This window comes from Poecilia reticulata, chromosome 11 (genome assembly GCF_904066995.2).
Source record: "Poecilia reticulata chromosome 11, P_reticulata-male-v2, whole genome shotgun sequence".
Taxonomy (NCBI): domain Eukaryota; kingdom Metazoa; phylum Chordata; class Actinopteri; order Cyprinodontiformes; family Poeciliidae; genus Poecilia; species Poecilia reticulata.
Window position 1 is genome coordinate 29,323,605 of NC_088840.1, and position 25,727 is coordinate 29,349,331.

Below are 25,727 nucleotides of genomic sequence, written 5' to 3' on the forward strand. Positions count from 1 at the left end.
AGTTTACACAGGTGGTAAAGACTATTATTTATATGTAATTCTCTCACTAGTAAGATACATCCCAAATTCTCCGTTTTTGTTTTGAAGGTTTCCTAAAGACACGATGTGAGGAAGAAGAGGGAGAATCTATAAAGAGAGTCGGATTCACTGCAGGATGAATCACATCGGAGTTTGGACTCAATCTCAGCTGCTGAATCTCTGAAGATAGAACTCATCGGCTAGAAAACACGTATCTATATATGTATGTATATACATGTATCCAACATATACTATTCAGTGTTTGTATAGTTATATAAATATGTATTGATATTACGAAATAATGTATTAAATAAATGATGAACGGCTGTGTGTTTGTAATCTGCTCATCATTCATCAATATCAGAATATTCCATCCTATTCTATTGTTATAGCCACTAAGCATATTTAAATATGCTGAACTATGTATTAAAAACATACTTAAATAATACAATTGTTAATAAATGTAGCTTTGATAGATGATTGAATATGGTTTCCAGTAATAAAAAAGCGTGTTATGATCGATTAAATGCGCTGATAGCGTTATGTGTTTAGCAGCACAATGACGTGAGTGGAGTGGTGGACCGCTCCAAGATGGCCGCCCTAAATCTCATCAGCGACAATAGTCGAGAGCGGCCATGAGGGTCTATCCTTATAGTATGTCTATGGTTAAAACAATGAGTTTTCCAAGGTGCTTCAAGAAAGACCGATCCAGGGGCGGATCTACTTTGGTGGCAGGGTTGGTGCCACCCCAGCTGGCAACTATGAATTCAATAAATAGTTATGGCAGATCTCCCGACCCCATTAAGGGACAAGGGTGTAAGAAAATGGATGGACGGTTATGGCAAATCGGACATTAAGCGCATGAATCTCTTTATTCCGACAACATTGAATGCAACACAATGTAACCTTACTACTGCTGAGTAGCGGGAAGTGCGAGAGGCAGCAGCATTAATATGGGTGGATTTATATTACTAGACTAGCCATGACGTGACTTATCGTGCGCCATTGTTGTCCATTGGTCAGAAATATCGGTGGTCAGGAAAATACCACAAACACGCAAAGAATCTGAAAAATGGTCGAAATGTTTAGCGGTTAATTCAACCCTATGACAGCCATAGATAAGAAAGTTTCACGTTTAACAGGTGAGGAAAACGTTTTAATTCAAATAAAATATTGAAAAAGTGAGCAGTGGGTCAGTTATGCTAGCCTAACTGTTGCTAGCCTAACTGTTAGCCTGCTACTGACTTTGATAGCCTTAGCATGTGCTGCGCGGTTCGGTGTGTTTTGGTTCCGTTGGCACTAAAACAGGTCAACCCGCCACCACGTCATCAGCAGAGCAGCTGTTTAAATCAGCTGATCAACCGCCGCTGTGATCAGGCGAAATTAATAATCCAAATATAGACATTAAGCCTGACAGCATAATGTAACAGACTGGATGTTGTTTTAGTGTTTCTGCCTCTTTTTTGTGTAGGAAATGTTGCTCCTCTCGAGTTAAATCAAAACTTAACGCAGTTCTTGGTTTTCAACAGCCATTTATTGTGGACACGTCTTTCAAAGTCCCTAAAAATGCCGTCAGAACTACAGAAAAGGCAACACAAACCTAAATCAGTTCACAATAAATGGCGGATTTACATAAATAAAAGATACAAATAAACAAAACTTTACCTCATTAGCCGCATTGACTCCAGAGGCTGGAATGGCCATGTGGCTCTAAGTGCGCCAGCTAATGCTTCCCTGGGCAACACATGGTCCGCGGAACACAACAAAAGTTCCCCCTCCACATTTGAATGTACACTTAACATAAATTGAATAAAATTACCTCACAGTTAAACTTAATGTTTACTACTGCACCTTAAACCACACAACAACAAAAACAATCAAAAATAGACCAGATGCAGCTGTGTTGACAGGAAATGTTAGTTGTTTGGCGTCGATTGAACGTATCATCGCGCTGTTGTCTGTCGGTTACCATGGCAACGGGAAAAAGCAGAACAGAAATGGTTTTGTCTAGTTTAGTTCTTCACCTGTTTATCAGCCGCTGCAATTCCTCAAAGTTAAACCAGCGATAAAAACTGAACTGTTCATTAAATGTGACGATATTTAAAACAGTCATCAAACTACAAAGAAAGACCAATAAGAGGAATGCGCCCCTTCGACAGAACAGAAACTAAACTGTTGGTAGATTTTTATCATGGATGATTTATGTATCAAACATCAGTTTTGTCCTCTTTATTAGACATATCTGTCTAGGCTCTGTCCAGTCCAATGATACATATGAAAATAATTAACTACATTAAGAAATTATATTTAATCCTCCATGAAGCTCATTTTGAAACAATGCAAGTTAAAAACAATATTTTGCAACAAGTAAATCCGGTCCAGTCGGTCAGTGAGATTTTATTTATTTTTATTCATCCTGCTGCCTCCTCAGATATTTTTCTAGATCCGCCCCGGGACCGATCCGAAAAGAGGAATACTCCCTGTTATCTGGGGTCCTGCCCCCCCCTCCCCCCCTCCTCCTCCGGTGCGCGCGGCGCTGCGTCAGCGCGCGCAGGGCGGCGCGTGGCGGCGCGGGGGATCCCCGCGTTTATAAGCGCAGGAGTTTCTCAGTGCGTCACAGCGAGCCGCGCAGCCAGGATCCCTCGGCCCGGTCCCGCTGCGCCCGGCGTAGAGAGCCAGGAATCGACCGCCAGAGATTTTCTGGTTTTGGACTTTGTTCTGGTTCGGAGCAGAAGCCGTGGTTCTGATCCGGTTCGGAGGACCCGCAGCAGCTGTATGGAGGATCTGAACTTTTGCCACAGAGGAGATGAAATCTGCAGAGGAAGGTGAGTTCACCTTTTCCTGTCTGGATTTGGGACTCTTTGGACCCGGTTCGGGTTGGTTCTGGAAAACCCAGTTGGATTCCATCTGGAGCTGGACCTGGGGCAGATCCGGTCCCAGTGGGCGTGGTTTGGTTGAAAATGGTCCCGAACCTTTCCTGACGTGTCAGAGTGGCTGATGCTTTGTTTGGACCAGACAGGCATGAGACTAACGGTTCCGATCTGGGTCGGAACCGGGCGCAGGCGGGTCGGAACCGTCTGGACCCCAAACCTTGTTAGTCCAGCAGTGGAAGCTGGTGGGACGTGAAGTTGGCTTCAGCAGTTTGCGGTTCTGTTCAATCTGGGTTCTGAACCGGACCTCCATGGATCCGACCTCAGACTCATATTGATTGTAACATTCTAGCTTTGTTTCACCCCTGAGCATGATACTGCCGCCACCATGTTCTCCTGGTTTCCATGGAGATGCTAACGCCTCCCTGCTCTCCCTCCAGATGCCTTCGGCTTCTCGCCCAGCGTCAGCCTCTCCCTCCCTCTGGCCTCCCAGTTTCTCCAGTCCAGCCCCACCATTTCCGTGTCCGTGGCAGAGCCTGAGACCTTTGACCCCCATGACAACCCGCAGTCGGCCGGCTTCTACTCGCCGGTGCGGCCGGACGGCGGCGCGGCCCCGGAGGGCCCCCGCATCGAGATCACGGCCTACGGCCAGATGCCCGAGGACGAGCCGCAGCGGGGCGGCAGCCCGGCCGCCCAGCGGGTCGCCTCCATCGTGACACTGCCGCTACCCGGCGCCGACCTCTACCGCGACCCCAGCTGCCTGAGCCCGGCCAGCAGTGTGTCGTCCCGAAGCGGGCTCTCCGACGCCTCTTTTGAGTCCGGCTTCTCCTACAACTACGACAACTCGCCCCAGAACTCGCCCTGGCAGTCCCCCTCCGTCTCGCCGAAGGGCTCCACCCTGGCCCTGCCAGAGGACGGCGCCGCCACATCCCCCCGCGCCGATGCGACAGACGACGGCTGGACAGCGCCACGGGGGTCCAGGCCCGGCTCGCCCTGCGGAGCCAAGAGGAAGTACAGCCTCAACGGCTTCCCGTCGCCCCCCGACCCCTCGCCCCGCGCCTCGCCCCGCCTTAGCCTGACGGAGGACAGCTGGCTGCCTAACACCAACCAGTACACCAACTCCGCCATCTTGGCCGCCATCAACGCCCTCTCCACCGATGGCATGGCCGACCTCGGCGACGGCGTCCCCATAAAGGCCCGGAGAACCAGCCTGGAGCTCAGCCCCACCGTCAGCCTGAAGCAGGAGCCCAGGGGGGCGGAGCCACACCAGGACGAACCGCTGGCCAGCCGAACGGCCCTGAAGAAGGAAGGCTACTTCCTGGACGTTCCTCAGAACCTGTTCAGCTGGACGAAGCCCAAGCAGTTCCTCAGGTAAGGCTGGCGTTCAACCAGCAACCTGGACAGGCTGGAGGGTCAGGAGACATAGGTCCATCTCCTGGCCCGGTTCTGATCCTCTCCCTCCTGTTGCCCGGTTCCAGCCCGTCTCTGCCGGCGCTGGACTGGCAGCTGCCCAGCAGCTCCGGCGCCTACAGCCTGCAGATCCACGTCCAGCCCAAGTCGCACCACCGGGCGCACTACGAGACGGAGGGCAGCCGCGGCGCGGTGAAGGCGCTGGCCGGCGGACACCCGGTGGTCCAGGTCTGTATACCTCGGGTTTGTTTGTTCTGACAGCAGGCCCGGTTCGGTCGGCAGACCCGTCCACTCAGCCGCTTCCTGTCCAGACGACGGGTGACTCACAGTTTTCCATGACGTCTCTGAGCGGCGCAGACAGAAATGCAGCGGAGCAGAGAGCTGAGTCACGCTCCGACCGCAGCAGGCTACGGTGGTCCGGCCCGCACGTGGTGCGGCTATAAACCCGTCTCCCCCCAAGCGGATCCTCGGTTCTGGGTAAACTCAGCCTGGGAACGTGAAGCAGTGGACTCTGAAGACAGCTTGCGACATTCCAAGCAGCCGTGCGGCTTCGCAGGCAGACGCTAATTAAACAGCTACAAGAAAATACGACGGTCAGAAATGAGCCTGGAAGTCGGGAGCAACAGGAAATATGAATGACTGACATATTGTCGGTACAAGTCGCGCCTCCAGAAAACTTTAATATTGTTTGACGTCTGTTTGCAACAACCTGCTCCTCACAACGTGGCGTCATGGTAACCACGGTTACCGTTCAGGTGAAGTGAAGGAGTCTTTGGAGCTGCTGCAGCTTCCTGCTGCAGTCCAGACACAATCAGGGCATCTGGCCACTTGACCTCAGTCTGAACGGGAGAAGGCTGTCTCTCTGAATGCATCATTCATTCATTCATTCATTCATTCATTCATTCATTCATTCATTCATGGACAGACGGAAACCAGATCTCATACTGATGCAGCAAACTGAGCTCAGACTTCCAGAACAGGAAACTCTGAGTCAACACAGTTCGTAACTGGACGGTCCAGAACTGGACGGTCCAGATGTGGACGGTCCAGATGTGGACGGTCCAGAACTGGACGGTCCAGATGTGGACAGTCCAGAACTGGACGGTCCAGAACTGGACGGTCCAGATGTGGACGGTCCAGAACTGGACGGTCCAGATGTGGACGGTCCAGATGTGGACGGGTCCAGAACTGGACGGTTCTGCTCTACAGACCCAGTCCAGAGGTTTCCCTCGGTCGTTTTCCTCCGTCAGCCTGGAAGCTGCAGCGGCTGAAACATCTGGAAACGAAGACATTTCCCAGCAAGCGGCCGGCGCTCGGCTCGTGTTCCTGAGAAGGTGCTAATGATTTAACGACGGGCTCCTGGCTCCCGTCCGCTGTAGCCCCCAGCCACACAGACCACCCTTTGTTTAGGCCGCTTCCCACCCGGCTGACATCATGGCGTCCTGCGGAGGCGGCAGCAGCCAACCGCAGCGCTGACTCAGAGCTGCTCCTGTGGTGGGCTCGGGGGGGCCGCGGCCCCAGGCTGCAGGGCTGACCACAGCTGCTCACGTCTCTGAAGCTTTAGCTCTGTTTGACGTGGGGTTATGCAGAGGACTCAGGAGGCGTTACTGTCCTACCGCAGAATATGGAGGAACGAAACGTCCAACATCAAGCATCAAAATACCTTCAGACATGCGATATATTTCTCTGGAGTGGCGCCTGCTGGTGGCAGCGTGATGGAACTGCTCCTTTGGTTCTGATCGGTTCTGTTTCAGACTAAACTTCATCATTTTCTGATTGAATCGTTGCAGTTTGGACAGTTATTCCCTCTGATTCTGCTGATGCATAACCATGGCAACAAGGTATTGCTTTTCCAACTGGGAGCAGCCGATTAGTGTCTCAAAGCCCAGATAGCACCTGAACTTTAACCCCAAACCCCAGAGCAGTTGAAAGGAGGCGCCTCGGATGCAGAGAGAGGAGGAAGTTCCAACCGTCTCTTCCGTCCATCTGGATCTCTGGATCAGATCTTTGACTCCAACGTGTTTCTGACAGAGCAGCAGCAAAAGCAAACAAGGTGGATCAGCAGAGCCGCTAACAGCTGCTGCTGTCATCCAGGACGTGTCGCTATCATCTCTGCTAGCATGTCAGCACAGGGCCTTCGGTCAGAGGCCTGTCCAGATTCGCTGCAACATTTACTCCCCTTCATTACTAATGTCTGCAGAATTGCATCAATATTTTGCTGATGTTGAAAAAACACAATTTCACAATCAGGATGTTTCCATTAAACAAGAAATCTAATTACAATTTCATGTAAAGTTTGTTGATGCAGTAAGTCATTAAAAACAAGCCGTTATGCTCCTGCCACTTCCTGTCGTCTTCTTCATGTTTTCCACCAGCAGTAAAATCCGTTTGTTGACCGTCAGTCACTAATTTCAATAAATACCGCTGACCTCGGCACCAAAACCTGTTTTAAAAACTTTGAGGTTTTTTAAAATGTGCGTGTCTCTTTTAAGCGGATTTATTTTTCATCCATTTTGGACAACTGCTAGTGCTAATAGTGCTAATAGTGCTAATAGTGCTAATAAGCGCTAGCAGAGAGGTCCAACATTTCATGTCCCTTTGATAAATGAAGGATTTATGAATGAATTAAAGTTTAAATCAAATCAACTGAGAAGTCCTTTAGAATAATAAACGTTGATAATGCTAATGCTAACATTTTACCTCCTGTAGGCGGTAAAACCAGCCGCTGGTTCCGAACCGTTCGTCTTGCTCCACTGGACCTGCTCTGGAGGGTCAGGGTTTACCGTTTGGCTGACCGGCTGGTTGCTGCTGGTCATCAAACAGAAACTCTGCGACTTCCTGCCATCAAACTGAATTATTGCCCAGCTTGTCTCTAAATAGCAGTTAGATCCAGAAGAAACGAGCCTCCCTCGGCTTCAGCGCCACAGGAGGTCCTGGTTCCTGACCGCCACCCTTCTCTGTCCGTTCAGCTCCACGGCTGCACCGACAGCGAACCTCTGACCCTGCAGCTCTTCATCGGCACGGCGGACGACCGGCTGCTGCGGCCCCACGCCTTCTACCAGGTCCACCGCATCACGGGAAAGACGGTGTCCACGCCGAGCCACGAGGTCCTGCACAACAACACCAAGCTGCTGGACATCCCGCTGCTGCCGGAGAACGACATGCGCGCCATGTGAGTAGAAACAGGAGGTAGGGTTACAGACCAGCAGCTAACAAGCTAGGCCAATGTCATTTATTCATATAGCACCTTAAAAACAGGTGTAAAACCAAACGACACATTGATGAAAACACAGTTTCAAAACACTTCAAATAAATACCAAAGAATAAACATGAGTTTTCAGAGGGGATTTAAAATGATCCAGGCTGTGGGCAGATCTACTCTGGAGAGGTAAATTATAAAGTAGGAGCTGATACAGAAAAAGCCCGATCTCCTGTTAAGTCTGAGGAACCGACAGTAATGGCTGATTATTTGATCGAAGGGTTCTGGACACTGAAATGTTAAAAGGTCCCCAAGATAAGGGGGGCTAATCTATTTAAAACTTTCTATTTGATAAAAAGCTAAAGCTGCCTCCGGATGAGGAGGGATTATGATGATGATGAGTGGGCTGACGAAGAGCAGGGGTGGTCATATCCAGTAAACAGCAGCTAATCTGCATCATGCTGTGAGACTGGAATGTGTTTGGACCTCTGTATCCGGTCCGGTCCGGTCCATTCTAGGTTCAACACCAAAAATCTCCATGGTTTCTGTTTGAGCCGCTGGTGTTTCGTAAAGTGATCCAGGACAGAATTCTGACGGATCCGGATCATTGCCAACAGCTCAGTTTGGTTTGAATATGAAATCTGTTGGGAGAATCCGGCCTAACCCGTAACCCGTAACCTTAACCTGTAACCTTAACCCGTTACCTTAACCCGTAACCCTAACCCGTAACCCGTAACATTAACCCGTAACCCGTAACATTAACCCTAACCCGTAACATTAACCCGTAACCCGTAACATTAACCCGTAACCCTAACCCGTAACATTAACCCGTAACCCGTAACATTAACCCGTAACCCTAACCCGTAACCCGTAACATTAACCCGTAACCCGTAACATTAACCCGTAACCCGTAACCCTAACCCGTAACATTAACCCGTAACCCTAACCCGTAACCCGTAACATTAACCCGTAACCCGTAACATTAACCCGTAACCCTAACCCGTAACCCGTAACATTAACCCGTAACCCGTAACATTAACCCGTAACCCTAACCCGTAACATTAACCCGTAACATTAACCCGTAACATTAACCTTAACCCGTAACATTAACCCGTAACCCGTAACATTAACCCGTAACATTAACCCGTAACATTAACCCGTAACATTAACCCGTAACATTAACCCGTAACATTAACCCGTAACATTAACCCGTAACCCGTAACATTAACCCGTAACCCGTAACATTAACCCGTAACCTTAACCCGTAACCTTAAGGGAACGGGTTACCTTAACGTGTTAAGGTAACCGTAACCTTAACCCGTAACCCTAACCCGGTCTTCAGACTGTCGGTCTGTCTGCAGGCCTCGGCTCTCGGCTTCCACACCTGATTGTTTCACCAGAGCTGCAGACAAGAATGTAGGGAGAGTTGAAATGTGTGCAAAGGTTGACATGAAGTAGCCTTTAAGGAATGCACCATGGAGCGGCTCCACAGCCGAACAGCCAGAGACGGTTTGGAGCGACTCGCAGAATGAAAGCAGTTTGATGGGAGCAGCAGAGTCAGACGGGATGAAACTCCAGGAAAAACATTTCCAACCCCAAGCAGATCCAGGAAGGAAGATCTGTTGGTGCTGATGTGCGATCTCACGCCTCACTGAGGTTTTCTCCCGACAGAATCGACTGCGCGGGAATCCTGAAACTCCGTAACTCCGACATCGAGCTGAGGAAGGGCGAGACAGACATCGGCCGGAAGAACACGCGTGTCCGGATGGTGTTCCGGGTTCACGTCAGCCAGCCGGGCGGCAGGACCGTTTCTCTGCAGGTCGCATCCAACCCCATCGAGTGCTGTGAGTCACCATAGTTCTGTCCTCTGCAGTCAAACTGGTCCAGTTCAGTCTGCACCAGCCTGATCTAGTCCAATCTGGTCCAAACCGGTCCAGTCCTGGTTGGAGCTCCAGACTCTTCCTGACACAGTGGGACTCTGTGAATTTCACATTCTTGATCCCAACACTTCAGATCTGGAGGTTTATCATAGGTGATACATGATGCTCTGTGGTTTCCTGTCTAGACTCACATCAGACAGGAAACAGGAGGCAGCAGCTTGAACTGCGGTTAGCCAAAGCAGGCGAGGTTTCCCTCTCAGTGAGATTTTAGATTGCTGGTTCCAGTGTTGGTAGAAGAGCATGTTGAGCTGACTGAGGTTCATCTTAAGAGTAAAACTCAGTGAACTTTTCCTGGACTCCAGCTGACCTTCAGCGCTGGGGGTTGAACTCTGATGTCAGGGTGAAATGGGCCGTTGTTCGTTCCTCAGTTCCTCTCTGAGCTGCAGAGGAACCCGCAGGTTTCCAAACCTGGAGAACTTCATCATAAGCAGAAAGGAAACCCCTGAACCTTAAACCAACGTCTGGAGGCTGGACTTTGACTGGGCCTCTTGGTGGGACCCAGTAAAGATCCAGAGGGCTTTATAGCAGAAACCAGTGAGTTAGCAGCACATGTAGAGCAGAGCCTGCAGCCGCCCAGCGGTCTGGATGCTCAGGCCCGCATGGGGAGTGGGTGTGGATGAGCCGTGACCGGGTTCCCGTCTCCCCCCGCAGCCCAGAGGTCGGCGCAGGAGCTGCCGCTGGTGGACAAGCAGAGCCTGGAGACGAGCCCGGCCCCCGGGGGGGGAACCATGGTCCTGGACGGACACAACTTCCAGCGCGACTCCAAGGTGCTGTTTGTGGAAAAGGCTCAAGGTAAGAGGAAGGGCTGCAGCTCTGAGTGTGTGTGTGTGTGTGTGTGTGTGTGTGTGTGTGTGTGTGTGTGTGTGTGTGTGTGTGTGTCTCCCTTTGCTTTTGGAGAAACCCCAGGAATTCCTCCCCCGTCAAAATATCGTCTCTCTGCCAGAGCGCCACATGTGGAGCAAATTACTGCGGCGTATTTTTAACCCAGCAGAAGTTTCCATTGCCTGTTGAGAAGAGGACGGTGTGTGTGCATGTGTGCGTGCGTGTGCGTGTGTGTGTGTGTGTGTGTGTGTGCGTGTGTGTGTGTGTGTGTGTGACGTGGATGCAGACCCTGCTGCTCAGTTTCAGCTCCCAGATGTTCAGCTGAGCTTTATAAACAGTAATTAGCCTGATTAGCTTCAGCGGCGCTTCATGATGGGTGGAGCTACAATTGGGTGGAGCTACAGTTGGATGGAGCTATAGATGTGTGGAGCTACAATTGGGTTGAGGTACAATTGGGTTGAGGTACAATTGGGTGGAGCTACAATTGGGTGGAGCTACAGTTGGATGGAGCTACAATTGGGTGGAGCTATAGATGGGTGGAGCTACAATTGGGTGGAGCTACAGTTGGGTGGAGCTACAGTTGGATGGAGCTACAGTTGGATGGAGCTACAATTGGATGGAGCTACAATTGGGTGGAGCTACAGTTGGGTGGAGCTACAGTTGGATGGAGCTACAGTTGGATGGAGCTACAATTGGGTGGAGCTACAGTTGGATGGAGCTATAGATGTGTGGAGCTACAATTGGGTTGAGGTACAATTGGGTGAAGCTACAGATGGGTGGAGCTACAATTGGGTGGAGCTACAGTTGGATGGAGCTACAATTGGGTGGAGCTATAGATGGGTGGAGCTACAATTGGGTGGAGCTACAGTTGGGTGGAGCTACAGTTGGGTGGAGCTACAGATGGGTGGAGCTATAGATGGGTGGAGCTATAGATGGATGGAGCTACAGTTGGATGGAGCTACAATTGGGTGGAGCTACAGTTGGGTGGAGCTACAGTTGGATGGAGCTATAGATGTGTGGAGCTACAATTGGGTTGAGGTACAATTGGGTGGAGCTACAGATGGGTGGAGCTACAATTGGGTGGAGCTACAGTTGGATGGAGCTACAATTGGGTGGAGCTATAGATGGGTGGAGCTACAATTGGGTGGAGCTACAGTTGGGTGGAGCTACAGTTGGATGGAGCTACAGTTGGATGGAGCTACAATTGGATGGAGCTACAATTGGGTGGAGCTACAGTTGGGTGGAGCTACAGTTGGATGGAGCTACAGTTGGATGGAGCTACAATTGGGTGGAGCTACAGTTGGGTGGAGCTACAGTTGGATGGAGCTATAGATGTGTGGAGCTACAATTGGGTTGAGGTACAATTGGGTGGAGCTACAGATGGGTGGAGCTACAATTGGGTGGAGCTACAGTTGGATGGAGCTACAATTGGGTGGAGCTATAGATGGGTGGAGCTACAATTGGGTGGAGCTACAGTTGGGTGGAGCTACAGTTGGATGGAGCTACAGTTGGATGGAGCTACAATTGGGTGGAGCTACAGTTGGGTGGAGCTACAGTTGGATGGAGCTACAATTGGGTTGAGGTACAATTGGGTGGAGCTACAGTTGGGTGGAGCTACAGTTGGGTGGAGCTACAAATGGGTGGAGCTACAGTTGGGTGGAGCTACAATTGGGTTGAGGTACAATTGGGTGGAGCTACAGATGGGTGGAGCTATAGATGGGTGGAGCTACAGTTGGATGGAGCTACAACTGGGTGGAGCTACAGTTGGGTTGAGGTACAATTGGGTGGAGCTACAGTTGGATGGAGCTACAGTTGGATGGAGCTACAGATGGGTGGAGCTACAGATGGGTGGAGCTACAGATGGGTGGAGCTACAGTTGGATGGAGCTACAGTTGGATGGAGCTATAGATGGGTGGAGGCAGAGCATCTTAGATGTGTGAGATCGGAATCTTAGTCACCATGGCGATGGAGAAACCGGCTCATTGTTTGCTTTGTGAGGACGGGAATTGAAAACTTCTGGCTATGGAGCCGTCAGAGGGACTGGAGAGACACTGACCTCTTGACCTCTTGACCTCCTTCACATCCTCCATTTATTACTGAGACCTTCACAGCAAATATATGTGAAAAGAAGAGAGGCGATTTCAGAGCAAAAGACGGGATGGAGAATAATATTTTAGCAAAATAAAGACTAAAGCTTATGATCATTAACTTTAATATCCAAGTAAAAACACTAAATCATGGAAAGAAAATTCAGCTGCTGGATCAGAGACGGATCTGGAAGATTCAAACATAAAGAGGTCTCATAAAAATATGTGATTTTATTAACAGGAAAGAATTCAGTTTTACAGTTAAATACTTAAATCTACAAACTTGCTAATCTGGTAACATGCAACTAAAACCACAGAGAAAAAGATCAAATGATGAAGAAACTAAAACTAATGAAGGTAAAAACTGTAAAAATATAAAATGTTTTGCTGTTTAGCGACACTAAAAATAATATCAATAGAATCTGAGCGTTAGCTGAAATACTTACGTTTTAGTTAGCCTTCAGCCGCATTTAGCTTAGCTGCCATTAGCTAGCTAGCAGGATGTTTTGGAGCATTTGGAAAACTATGTAACTCAGTGGCATGAAAACAAAATAAAATGCCAAGAGATGAGCTCAGCCTTACCGAGGTACTGGTGATGAAAACCCCCCCATGAAGGAGGTTTTAGCCGACCAAACCCGATAGCTGGCTTTAGCTGCAGCCTGCTCCACTCAGGACAGCTCCAAAGTTTAAAGACATTTAAAACCGAAGCACCTAAATTTATCATGCTAAGCTATTATTTCTCCCCAGCCACCACATACTGTGATATGGACGAGAAGAGCTTAGGCATTCAGTGCGCTACTTCTGAGTCAGGAGCCGTTAGTTGCTCAGCTAGCAGTGCTAGCAGTGCTAGTGGCTAGCAGTACTAGCGGCTAGCAGTGCTAGCTCCGTGTCAGGTTGACGGACAGCAGTAGCTGCTTCTTTGATAGCTGGTGTTGTGTTAACACAACTGGAAGCTGCAGAGCTGCAGTCTGAACCCAGCGAAGAACAAATCATCTTTTATCAGGAGGAAGAAAATGAAGGCAGGAGCTGGTTCTGACTGGGACAGGTGGTCAGAACACCCGTTTACCCACCGTTTCAACTGGTAAAGCCAGGAGCTGAACGCAGCCCAGAGACCAGGACGGAAGGCTGCTGTTCTCTGACTGCCTGTTTCTCCTGCAGCAGATTGAACCCAGTTTTCTACATATTTCACTGCCTGTTTCTTTTTTTCTGTTTTTCTGTTTCCGGCCCTGAGCGTCGTCGTTTCTCAGGCCGTTTCTGCAGCTCAGATGTTTAATAACCGCAGATTTTTCCGGATTGTTCCGGAATTATCCGGCTCTGGATCCCTGGTTCATCGGCTCTGATCCAGGGAACAACCTTCAGCTGTGGTTCCCAGTCCGCTGTGCTGGACTGCCTCCAGTTCCCCCAGTTTAACGGCGGAGCCAGAAAACCGCTCCCAGTCCAGCCAGCTTGTAAACCAGTTTCCTCTGCCGCTCCCGCTGCGCCCAGGCCGCCTCCCGGCCTCCGCGGCCTACTCCAATCCTTCCTGTGAGGCCGAGAGCCGCGGCCTCCGCAGGGATCAGACAATGCGCCTCAGTTATTTGTCATGTTTTGTGTGGAGCTGGAATCAAGCGGCTCCTTGTGCTGCTGAGCTGCAGCTGGGTGGAGCTGCGGGCAGCATGCGGTAAATATAAACACATGCGCTGCGGCTCAAAGAGCTGCTTGTCCTGCGCTGGCCGGACCGGGTCCAGCAGGCAGCGGCGCCGACTGCTGGGAGCCGCCAGAGCATGTCGCCATGGTAACAATACGCAGAACATTCTGGTTGGTTCTGCAGAGGGTGTGCTCCAATTACAGGGGGGTCACACTCTTCAGCCTCCCTGGTAAGGTCTATTCAGGGGTCCTGGAGAGGAGGGTCCATCGGATAGTCGAACCTCGGATTCAGGAAGAGCAGTGTGGTTCTGGTTCTGGTCGTGGAACACTGGACCAGCTCTACACCCTCAGCAGGTCCTGGAGGGTTCTGGGAGTTCGCCCAACCAGTCTACATGTGTTTTGTGGACTTGGAGAAGGCGTTCGACCGTGTCCCTCGAGGGGCCTTGTGGGGGGTACTCCGGGAGTATGGGGTACCGGGCCCTTTGATACGGGCTGTCAGGTCCCTGTATGACCGGTGTCAGAGTCTGGTCCGCATTGCCGGCAGTAAGTCGGGCTCCTTTCCGGTGAGAGTTGGACTCCGCCAAGGCTGCCCTTTGTCACCAATTCTGTTCATTACCTTCATGGACAGAATCTCTGACCAGCCGAGGTGTTGATCCGTTTTGGTGGCCTTAGGATCACATCTCTGCTTTTTGCGGATGATGTGGTCCTGTTGGCTTCATCAGATCGTGATCTGCAGCTCTCACTGGAGCGGTTCGCAGCCGAGTGTGAAGCAGCCGGGATGAGGCTCAGTGCCTCCAAATCCGAGGCCATGGTCTTGAGCCGGAAAAGGGTAGAGTGCCTTCTCTGGGTCAGGGGGGTCGTCCTGCCTCAAGTGGAGGAGTTTAAGTATCTGGGGATCTTGTTCATAATGAGGGAAGAAGGGAGCGGGAGATCGACAGGCGGATTGGGGCAGCGTCTGCCGTGAAGCGGGCGCTGTACCGGTCCGTCGTGGTGAAGAGAGAGCTGAGCCAAAAAGCGAAGCTCTCGATTTACCGGTCGATCTACGTTCCCACCCTCATCTATGGTCATGAGCTTTGGGTCATGACCGAAAGAACGAGATCAGGGTACAAGCGGCCGAAATGGGTTTCCTCCTCCGCAGGGTGGCTGGGCTCTCCCTTAGAGAGAGAAGCTCGGTCATCCGGGAGGGACTCAGAGTAGAGCCGCTGCTCCTCCACGTCGAGAGGAGCCAGTTGAGGCTCGGGCATCTGGTCAGGATGCCTCCTGGACGCCTCCCTGGTGAGGAGTTCAGGTCCCACCGGGAGGAGGGGAGACCCAGGACACCTGGAGGGACGATGTCTCTCTATGGCCTGGGAACGCCTTGGGGTTCCTGGAGGAGCTGGAAGAGGCTGGGAGGGAAGTCTGGGCCTCCTGAGGCTGCTGACCCCGCGACCCGACCCCGGATAAGATGGATGGATGGATGGATGGATGGATGGATGGATGGATGGATGGATGGATGGATGGATGGATGGATGGATGGATGGATGGATGGATGGATGGATGGATGGATGGATGGATGGATGGATGGATGGATGGATGGATGGATGGATGGATGGATATTTATATAAATATAGAAATACCAATATATCAGAGATGATTAAAGAATGATGAATATGGAATAATATATACTAGGTTATATATTCTACCTGGTGGTTCAGCAGATTCATCCTGTCACTGAATCTGTTTCTCACTTCTTCATCACATCAAGTCTTTAGGAAACATTCAGAACAACAACAGATTTGGGAGCTACCGTACTTTTGACAGAGTGAAATCATATAATATAAATAAGAGTCTTGAGACTATATAATATTACAATAATAATATATTTATAATAATATTGTTTTATTTCTAATGTAGCACTCTTGTGTCAGATCATCTAAATGTAGGGATTAATTACAACTTAACTTTAAGACTGATTAAATCTGTGTGAGCCTTCCTAGCGGGGCTGAACCCGGTGTTACCCCGAGCTCTGCAGCCAACATCAGCCGGTGGACATTAATACAGTACAGTAATATTAAGTAATCATAAAATATAAACGGTAATCTGATATTAAAACCAGGGAGTTTCCTCCAGAACCTCGGCTGGGAGCAGAAACAGAGGAACGGATCCGATCTGGAAACACATGGGGGGGGAGGGGGGGGGGGCTCCATGCGCGGGAGGGGGGAGAGAGTGTTCGCGCGCGCGCGTGTTTATGGGGCGTTTCCATGGCAGGATTACCCAGAATTCCAGAGCCGGTGCCAGACGGAGGGAAACCCTCATGAAAAACAAAGAGGGAACGCCCGGCAGCAGCTGCCCCAGGTCCTAAAGACAGTCACATTCAGGCAGCAGCCGAGAAACGGCCCTGCGGCGGGGAAATCTGAACGCGTGACAAAACATGCGTTCAGATTTCACACTGATTCAGTGTAAATGGGTCACATGACCCAGAAGCTATAAAAGAAAGATACAAATTTTTGACCAAAAAATGCTAAAATAAAATAATATGAAAAAAGTTGAAATGCAATAAAAATGAGCTACCTCACCTCTCCAGTCTGGAGCAGTTTCACACTGACTGAGTCAGTAGGACACATGACTTGGAAGCTATGGAAGAAAAAATATACTTTTTAATATTACAATTATTAAAAATATTGAGCATGACTCTAGAAAACAGTGCGTCTCGTGTAACAGCCTGAATCTTGTGTCAGTTGGTCACAAGGCCACATATCTATTCACATTTGTTTCTTTGGAAATGTTGACGCGGAGGAGGAGCCGTGGAGAACGGCTGGCCCAAATTCGCGTTCATAAGTCGGATCAACCTTGAGCTAAAGGCCGCTCGGCTCGCTCCAACATCCAACTTGAAAACAACTTTGCGGCGGCAAGATGGGGGATGGTGACCTCTGGATGACCTAAACATATATATTTTTAATATATCAGAAACCAAACCTGCACAAACGGAGCACTGAGTGACCACTCAGACTATTTGCTGGATTTTTTGACGTGGTGTCGGTTTCACTCAGCTGACCCGGTTTACCGACCGTCCAATAAATTGGTTTCAGATCAAGTTTTCCTGGCGCCTGATTGGCCAGTCGCCTCGGATCACCTCGAATGAAACGCAGCAGGGAGTCTCGGTCGCTGATTCCTGTGAGAGGAGACGGCCAGTCGGGTTCCGGTCGGTTCTGATCGAGTGCCGGTCGGGTCCGTCAACGGGCCAGGCAGCTACCGGGGTTCTGACTGCGGCGCCGGGCTCTGAGGAACGACCCGACGTATCCGCCTGTGATGTCACGGTTTTCTGACCCGCCATGTTGTCTCATGCAGACGGCCACCATGTCTGGGAGAGCGAGGCCACGGTGGAGAGAGACGCGCTGAGGCCGGTAAGAACTTTTCATATCTGTAAAATAACCCAAACTAAGGATTCTTCACGCTCACTGGACAGCGAAACGCTAACCCACTGGATTTGTGTCCACTTCCTGTTGGACACAAATCCAGTGGTGGAGAAAGTACTCAAAAAATGTACCCAAGTAAAAGTAAAACTACCACATTAACATTTGTACTTGAGTAAAAGTAGAAAAGTACTGGCTTTTAAAAATACTTAAGTATTAAAAGTAAAAGTACTTGCTGAATGGATTACCTAATCACTAATATCATTAAGTGAACAGATCATATTTAATTTTAATACATTAGAAATGTGCCATTTTAATGAACAATGCCACAGATATAGCATGTTTTTATGGGTGGGTGGGGGAGGACATGGAACCAAGGAGCCACGTAGCAGAGTTGTAGTCAAGACCACCAACCCAAGAACAAGTCGAGACCAGCACCCCGCGCTACGTGACACAAAAAAAATTAAGTTTTACCATCAAAATTGCTTCTCAAATTGATCTGAAAGATCCACATTCCCATAAAAAACTAGATATTAAATACTTAGAGCTGAAATAAATTTAATCAGTAACGATCCGTCCAGAAGAATCGGATCGTTTCTGAATGTTATATCACTATATCGCACTTTGGTCACAATGTTGTCCCATATATGCGACACCTCAGTCAAAACCTCCACACAGTAATTCAGCGCATGAGTGACAACTTTTTATCATCGCAGATGCAACATGTGTCTCTATACAGCTAGCTTTGCTAGCATCACGTCCACAGATCTTACCTTTCTTTAAGCTTTCCTTCCAAGTGACTTTAAAAGTTGGACGAAGTTCCACCGTCTGTGAAAGCGAAGCTGCTGATTTTACATGTCGCCATATCAATTTATGCAGCTATTATATTACTGACATTAGACAGACATCTCCTCCCGCTCAGAGGAAACCACTGCGCATGTCTGGAGCTCCGCAGCGAGTAAAGGTGGAGCCGATGGGTGACAACAGACACTACGTCACGTTATTGCTGGGATTTTACGGCGCCACCTTAAATCCCTGAACTTCACATTTTAACGGAAAAAAAGAGCAACGCGACTTGGATGTAACGAGTAACGCGAGAGTTTGTAGAAATGTAGTGAAGTAGAAAGTACAGATACTTACTGTAAAATGTAGTGGAGTAAAAGTAGAAAGTCCCCATTATTAAATCTACTTAAGTAAAGTACAGATACACGAAAACTGTACTTAAGTACAGTAACAAAGTCCTTGTACTTCATTACTTCCCACCACTGCACAAATCTGCGTCCCGTCCCGTTTTCAGTTCTGTTGTTTCAGTTGGCAGCTCTGCATTCAGAAACAGGCTCGTTTATCAGCAGCTTTACACGATTAGAAGCAAAAGAAAACAGCAAACCAGCAGAAACCCTGAAGATCAGAGGAACAGGAAGAGAAATGTTCTGATGTTCCACTTGATCAGTTCAGCTGAACAGCTGAGTAAAAGGCACTCAGCTGATCTCCAGTTTTCTGGAAGCTTGTTCCAGATTTGTGTTGCATAGAAGCTGAATGCTGTTTCTTCATGTTTGGTTCTGGATGCAGAGCAGAACCAGAACCTGAGAGGTCTGCCATTAGTCCTCTGGTCCTGGAAATGTTCTTTAGCTGGTAGAAGGCCGACTTTGGAACCGATTTATGTGGCTCTGGAGGTTCAGGTCAAAGTTCAGATGGTTTCTGGCTGGAATAACTATGTTGACTCTAGAGCAGTTTCTCCATCCTGGTCCTCAGGATTGTGTCTCTGGGTGATTAACAGGCGTCTGCAGAACCTGATGGTCATTCAGTCATTTGGATCAGCGGTTCTGAACAGAGGCTCATCTAGAACCTGCAGAGCAGGGGGGCTGAGGACCAGGGGGGAGAAACACTGATCTAGATCTACAACTCTAGATCCATAACTCTAGATCCATAACTCTAGATTGTTCCTCTTTAATAACTTTTTTGTCTCATCCACACATTGATCTGTTCTCAGCATCTGTTCAGTGATTGGATGGGGTCAAAGGTCACCTGGTGACATCGTGCTCCAGGACAAATAGCTGCTAATTTGGTCCAGATTCTGTGGTTTAGAGAAGCAACAGGTTTTCATGTGTTTGTTTGGATTCTTAATAAATAAATGAAACATTATTATGAAAGGCAGGTCAGAGGTCAGCTGGCCGGTTTCCAGGCTGATGGACTGGTCCCAGTTTGACCAGCGACTCTTAACTGCTGATTGGTTAAGAGAATAAAATCATTAACTTCTGGCTCGTTATATTCTCTTGTGTCCCGGATTGAATGATTCCATGAGTGGAAACAAAATCCACACATTGACGACGGCGTCACAATAATCAGCATTTACTCACGACAGATGGAGACCATCACCAGAAAAGCTCATCGTAAAACATCAGAAACCTCAGAGCACAAACACATGAATTTACCTGAGAAAAGACAAAAGATGGAAACAACAAACAAACAGCAAAGACGTCTTTGGAGAACTGCAAGAGCAAATCTGATTTGTTACTCTGTGGAAAGTTTTATCTCCTTTACTTTAATGTATTTAAATGAGGCGTATCTCTGCTCATCCAACCAGAACCTGTCTGACCCTTTTTAAAGTTAGAAACTCCCTGCAATTTGTTCACAAGATCAAACACCAGTTTCTCCATTGTCTAAATAAAGAGGAAGCAGAGACTCTCCTGATCTCCTGCTGGTTTATGGGCTTCACAGATCAGAACTTCCTACTGGATCAGTGGGGTAGATTCCTGCCCAGACAGACAAAGGGCCAATCAGAGATCTTGGCAAACAATCTGCCTTAACTACAGGTAAAATAAAGGCCAATAGGCCAGAATCAGTTTTACATTTTAAAACTATAATTAGGCATTTCGCATGGTGGGTTTTCTCCTGGTTCTCCAGTTTCCTCCCACAGTCCAGAAACATGACTGTCAGTTGATTGGTCTGTCTAAATCGCCCCTAGGTGTGTGTGTGTGTGTGTGTGCATGGTTGTGTGTTGCTCTGTGACAGACTGGCGACCTGTCCAGGTGACCTGTCCAGGTGACCCGTCCAGGTGACCTGTCCAGGTGACCTGTCCAGGTGACCCGTCCAGGTGACCCGTCCAGGTGACCCCGCCTCTCACCTGGAACGTTATCTGGAGCGGCAGCAGCTCCTCCTGACCCACTGAGGGTCCAGGTGTTAGGAAATGGATGGATGGATGAATTAGGCTATTTCAATCAAAACATGTTAAGTTTTAAAACTATCTTATTTTAAATGTATTTTTCTTAACATTAGAAATCCGGATGATTCATCTGGTGAATTTAAGCTGCACCAATACAGTTATTGCTGTTTCAGCTGATAATCAATATTCGCTGATATTAATATTTCTCTGATCTTTCAACACCTTGAGGAAATGACCCATGATGCTTTGCTGCGGCTGAGACGTTTTCCTCAGATCTCTGATGTTTGTGTTGCTGGAAGTCGAGTCTCTCTGACAGGAACAGGAAATGCTCTGTGCTGCAGAACTCGCTGCTGGTTGAAATCCCGCCGTACCGGACGCTGCGCCTCTCCGCCCCCGTTCACGTCAACTTCTACGTCAGCAACGGCAAGAGGAAGCGAAGTCAGCTGCAGCGCTTCTCCTACGTTCCCACCAACGGTGAGCTCCCGAGGAAAACTGGGATTAGAGCAGATTATAGAGCTGGCCCACAGCATGATGCTTCCACCACCTGGCTCTGGGTCCTCATCTGCTCCCGGCTGCTTTAAAATGGGTTTAAACTGGTTAAACTGGTGCTGCGGCTGAGACAGTTGACTGGTTTCCACCCATGTCTCACTGCGCCCCCCACAGGCAGAAACCTGAACATTTCCTCTTTAATTTTCATTTTCCTGACATTGAATAGCTGACAGATTCATGTTTTTGCTCCAGGTTTTAATTTTCTTCCTTTCAGCCATGATCGTTTCCATGACGATGACCCAGGCGGCCATGACGGAAACAAACGCTCGTTATTCCGTCGTTGCTCTCGGCTTCTCGGCTCCTTCTGGTTTCCTGATCGTCCGTCTCAGACTAACTGGAAACATTTTGTCCCCCGCGCCGCGGCGGTCAGCTGGGAGGAACAAAGCAACACTTTTATTGGTCCATTGGAAAACAGAAACCATCAAATCTGTTCTTTTCCGTACCTGCAGCTGCAGCTTCGTGCAGCTGGCTGGGAGCGGCCCGCTTCCTGCCCGGCTGCAAATAAACCCTGACCCGCCGCAGAGAGAAATGCAGTGGGCGGTTCAAAGCTGCAGCGCCCGGCCCCGCCCCACAGGGGGCGCTGCAGCTGCCCGCTGTGAGAGCGGAGCATTGTCCAGAGGAAACACTGAAATGACAGAAGCTGCAGCTCTTCAGGTGCAGAAGTTTCTCTGTGCTGCTGCTGCAGGTGTTAAAACTCCAAAGCAGATTTATTTTGAGACGTAAAGAAACTATTTTCACTTCTGTTTCCTACAGAGGCTTTTCTCACTTCCTGCTCACTTCCTGCTCACTCCCTGCTCACTTCCTGCTCACTTCCTGCTCACTTCCTGCTCACTTCCTGCTCACTCCCTGCTCACTTCCTGCTCACTTCCTGCTCACTCCCTGCTCACTTCCTGCTCACAGCCCCGGGTCAGAGCTGCCTCTGCGGTTCCTGTGGCTGCGTCGCAAAGTGTTTCCAGAAGGCGTTCCGAGATCAGAGCGTCTCGGTTCTGATCCAGTTCTTCTTCTTCTTCTTCTCCTTTCAGTTCTGACGATAAAGACGGAGCCGCATGACGACTACAGCGCCGCCCTGCTGAGCAGCCATGCATCGCTGCACCCAAAGCCGTATTACGGCCCCCAGGTCGCCTCCCCGGTGACCTCCGACCTCAGGCCATGCGTTGTGGGCGGGGCTTACGGCCGCTTGCCCGCCTCCAGCCCCAAACTCCAGGATCTGTCTCCGTTCTCCAGGCCGCCCCCCCCCCACGCCTCCATCATCCAGGAAGCCCCCCGCCGCCCCCCCTCGCCTGCAGACTCTCCGACCCCGTTCCCCCAGAACCCGGCCCGGCCCGCGGGCCCCCCGGAGGCCCCTGAACCTGCAGGGCGGGTCCTGGAGGGGGGCGTCAGCATCAAGGAAGAGCCGCAGGAGCTGGACCAGATGTACCTGGATGACGGTGAGAGGAAGCTTCTGATTTCAGAGGTTCTGGTCCGACCCGAAGCCTCTGATCTGCCCAGCAACAAACTTCAGCAAATGATTTTCTCAGCTGAACATTGTGAATAAAACGTACATAATAAAATGATTAAATAGTCAAATATGAAAAGCAAATTTTATTAAAACAATTTAAATATAAAAATTAAAAAATTGTAAATTTTGAAAAGTTCTTAGATGTTCGTTTGTGATTTAGAGGTTTTGTTGGCTCTAGTGGCCTTTATTTGAAAGTAGTTTGACAGGAAAGAAGGTAATGAGAGAGTGGAGACAGTCGAGTGTCACCAGGTCGGGAATCGAACCTGTGACCACCGGCATGAGGACCAAGGCCTCAATATGTGGGTTGTGCTTCGCCCCTGCGCCACCACAGCATCCTGACTTTTAGTTTTGATTGAACTTGAAGGTTTGACTGTGTCTCTGTTCTCCTTCCAGTCAACGAGGTCATCAGGAACGACCTGAGCAGTGACTCCGCCCACAGCCACGCCTAGGCCCCGCCCACAGCCACGCAGACTCCGCTCTCAGCCACGCCTAGGCCCCGCCCTCAGCTACGCAGACTCCGCCCACAGCCTCCCACAGCCCCGCCCACAGCCCCACGTCGGCCCCGCCCACAGCCCCACGTCGGCCCCGCCCACAGCCACATACACACTGGTAGCTTTAGGGTGTGGCCCGCCCCTGATCCTGCCCCTGCAGCCTGCAGGAGGAAATGCGACCAGAACGACTGTGACGGTTCTCCAGGGTCCAAATGTGCCTTCAGGTTCGGATCTTCCATGTTTTCTGGTTGTTTTTTTCCCAAATCCTCTCCGTGAGCGACCGGTCCTCACAGCACAGGATTCTTTCAGTGCCTTTGAACTGGAAACCAGGAGCAACAAACTGAACAGTTCCTGTTTGGAACCTCAGTTCTTCTGAACATCGGTTCACTTAGAGCTTCTTTGGTTCCTGCTGCCGCCATGTTTGTTTCGTCTGCTGGGAACTAAAAAATGAAACAAATGTTTTTTATCCCTTTAACTTTTCCAAAGGAAGCCGTCCAATCAGGGCTCAGCGTCCACCATGCATGTTTCATGTAATGCATTCATGGTCCGTCCTCTGGAGTCGCCCTCTGCTGGCTGGGAGACAGAATGCAGCTGCACAGGAAACTAAATAATAATCAAACATTTATTAACTCATTTAAAGTTTCACTTAACTTTGCAGCAAATCCAGAAATTCAAGCATAAATAATTTTTGTAGACACAATAATTCTGATTGAAATTTTCGACAAACTAAACATTTCTATAAACATTAGCTGCTTGGATCAAATTAAAATAATTAATTTGAACTAAATTCAAGTAAAACAGCTGAATTTCATTATTTAAATCTGTGGATTTAAATCATTTTATCTGTGATCAAACTTATCAAGCAATAATCTAGTTTTCAGTTCGTTTCTACAGGATGATCATTTTAAACTGACTTGTTTTTACATTTCCTGACCGGAGCTGAAGGTTCCTGCAGTTTCAGTCGGTTTTTATACCAAAATGCATTTTTATACTTTATTTTTCACATCTTTCAAAGCTGCATTTTAAATCTTTCAACTTTATTTAGTTTCTTTTCTCTGAATGTGTTTCTGGTTTGAATGATTGAATCAGTTGGTGACATGACCTCTCCCAGCCACCGTACTCCGCTTTGCTTTTCCTCCTGTACACGTTCCAACAGGAAGAGGAAGTGATGTCATCTGTGGATTTCAAACTGGTTCTTTAAAACTTGACCTGCTGCTTTTCTAAAAGCTGATTTTACGAAGCAAACGGAGGTTTAAATATTTATGAGTTTAAAGTTTCTGATCCACTTCAGGACGTTTCAATAAAAACTGATTCATCTGAACTTTTCCTCGTTTTTCGGCCTTCGAGTCGATTCTTTACTTGGATTCAGTTTGTTTGCTGACAGTCGGATGCAAAGCTGAACTGATTTATTGGGAATTATTTTCATACTTCCAACAAACAAACAAACGTTTAAAAGAAAAATGATGAATTTCTGGAAGCTTGAAGAATCTGCAGGAAATGTAAAACCTCCTTCCTGATGCAGGTCGAGTCCAAACCAACGAACTTCTGAGCAGTAAAACCAAATGAAGAGAAAAGTTCAGGTGAAGAATCTAAACGTGATTCTAGAAAAACATGAAAATCTGCACAGAATTTCCATAAACCTTCAAATGATCTGAATGTGAATAAAGATCATTTATCTCTAATCTTGGAGAAAAATTAATTCCCTTTGTGATCAAAAGTATTTTGGAATTGAATTCATATGAATCCTGATTGTAATAAATCCTCAATAATCGATCATTTGAACAAGTTTTGTTTTTCTAAAACCTAAACAAATGATTTCAGCATGAAAGTGATTTTCTGAAACGTTTATTGATCTTTTATTGAAATGAACCCAGAACATATTTCAGATTCTCCGCTTTGATCCTGATCAGCTGATCGATCCTCCACAATCAGAAACAGAACCGGACGGTTCGGTCCGGTCTGATCGGCCAGAACCGACCGACTGGAGCAACAAGGAGGTGACAGGAAACGTCTCCTGGTTTTCCTGGAGGGAATCTTCCTGAAACTCAGGATCCATATTTGTGCTGCCGTCGCTCCGGATCAGGTAGAACTCGGTCCGGTTTCAGCCTCCAGCGCCGTCAGTAAGTTTATTCTCATTTTCTGCTTCAGGTGGTTTTAATAACTTTTGATTTCGATCAGTTCAGTTTATTCGGAATAATTTTCGCTCCATCCAGAATAAACGGGGAACTTTTTGTTCCTCTGATAAATTCATTGTTAATTTGCTTCGTCTGGTTCTGGAAGGATTTCTGCTCTTACTTTTTACTTTCACCCAGTTGTCGTGATGTGTTTCCATGGCAACAAGGTATTATTTTTAAACCGAGATCAGCTGAGGAGCAAAAGCTCCGGTGACCTTCAGCTCTGCTGTGTTCCTGGTTTCAGTGGGAGAAGATGGTGGAGTCCTACACCAACCGCTCTGACTGGTGGAGGGGAGGAAAGTTTGCTGGAAGGACGATACCTGGTAACTGGCTCTGATCATCGTCTTCCCCTTCGCCATCGGCCAGCCAGTAACAGCCAAGCTGCTGTGGATCTCCTTCACCGCCAACAAGGCCGCAGATATCCTCAACTGCAACTTGGCACATTTCCACAGCTTCCTGTACCTGGACTTCCACTTCCTGTTCAACAG

The 25,727-nt window shown here is 48.7% G+C and overlaps 1 protein-coding gene and 1 long non-coding RNA gene across 3 annotated transcripts; one reads left to right on the forward strand and one right to left on the reverse strand.

Annotated features, from left to right (window-relative positions):
• Positions 1–2,546: 2,546 nt before the first annotated feature.
• On the forward strand, positions 2,547–24,838 carry nfatc1 (nuclear factor of activated T cells 1). The gene is made up of 10 exons (XM_081612419.1): positions 2,547–2,843; positions 3,329–4,259; positions 4,367–4,526; positions 7,268–7,470; positions 9,169–9,341; positions 10,089–10,229; positions 17,300–17,355; positions 20,869–21,001; positions 22,099–22,503; positions 22,968–24,838. The coding sequence occupies exons 1-10, from the start codon at positions 2,825–2,827 to the stop codon at positions 23,021–23,023; spliced, it is 2,277 nt and encodes a 758-aa protein (XP_081468545.1). The 5' UTR covers positions 2,547–2,824; the 3' UTR covers positions 23,024–24,838.
• On the reverse strand, positions 19,698–21,633 carry LOC145553653 (uncharacterized). 2 transcript variants are annotated; one of them, XR_014089711.1, is made up of 3 exons: positions 21,520–21,629; positions 20,425–21,446; positions 19,698–20,385 (listed from the first exon to the last, which is right to left on the reverse strand). It is a non-coding gene; the product is annotated as an uncharacterized LOC145553653 (long non-coding RNA). The 2 variants fall into 2 exon arrangements; XR_014089710.1 differs by having other exon boundaries at positions 19,698–21,446; positions 21,520–21,633.
• Positions 24,839–25,727: the final 889 nt, after the last annotated feature.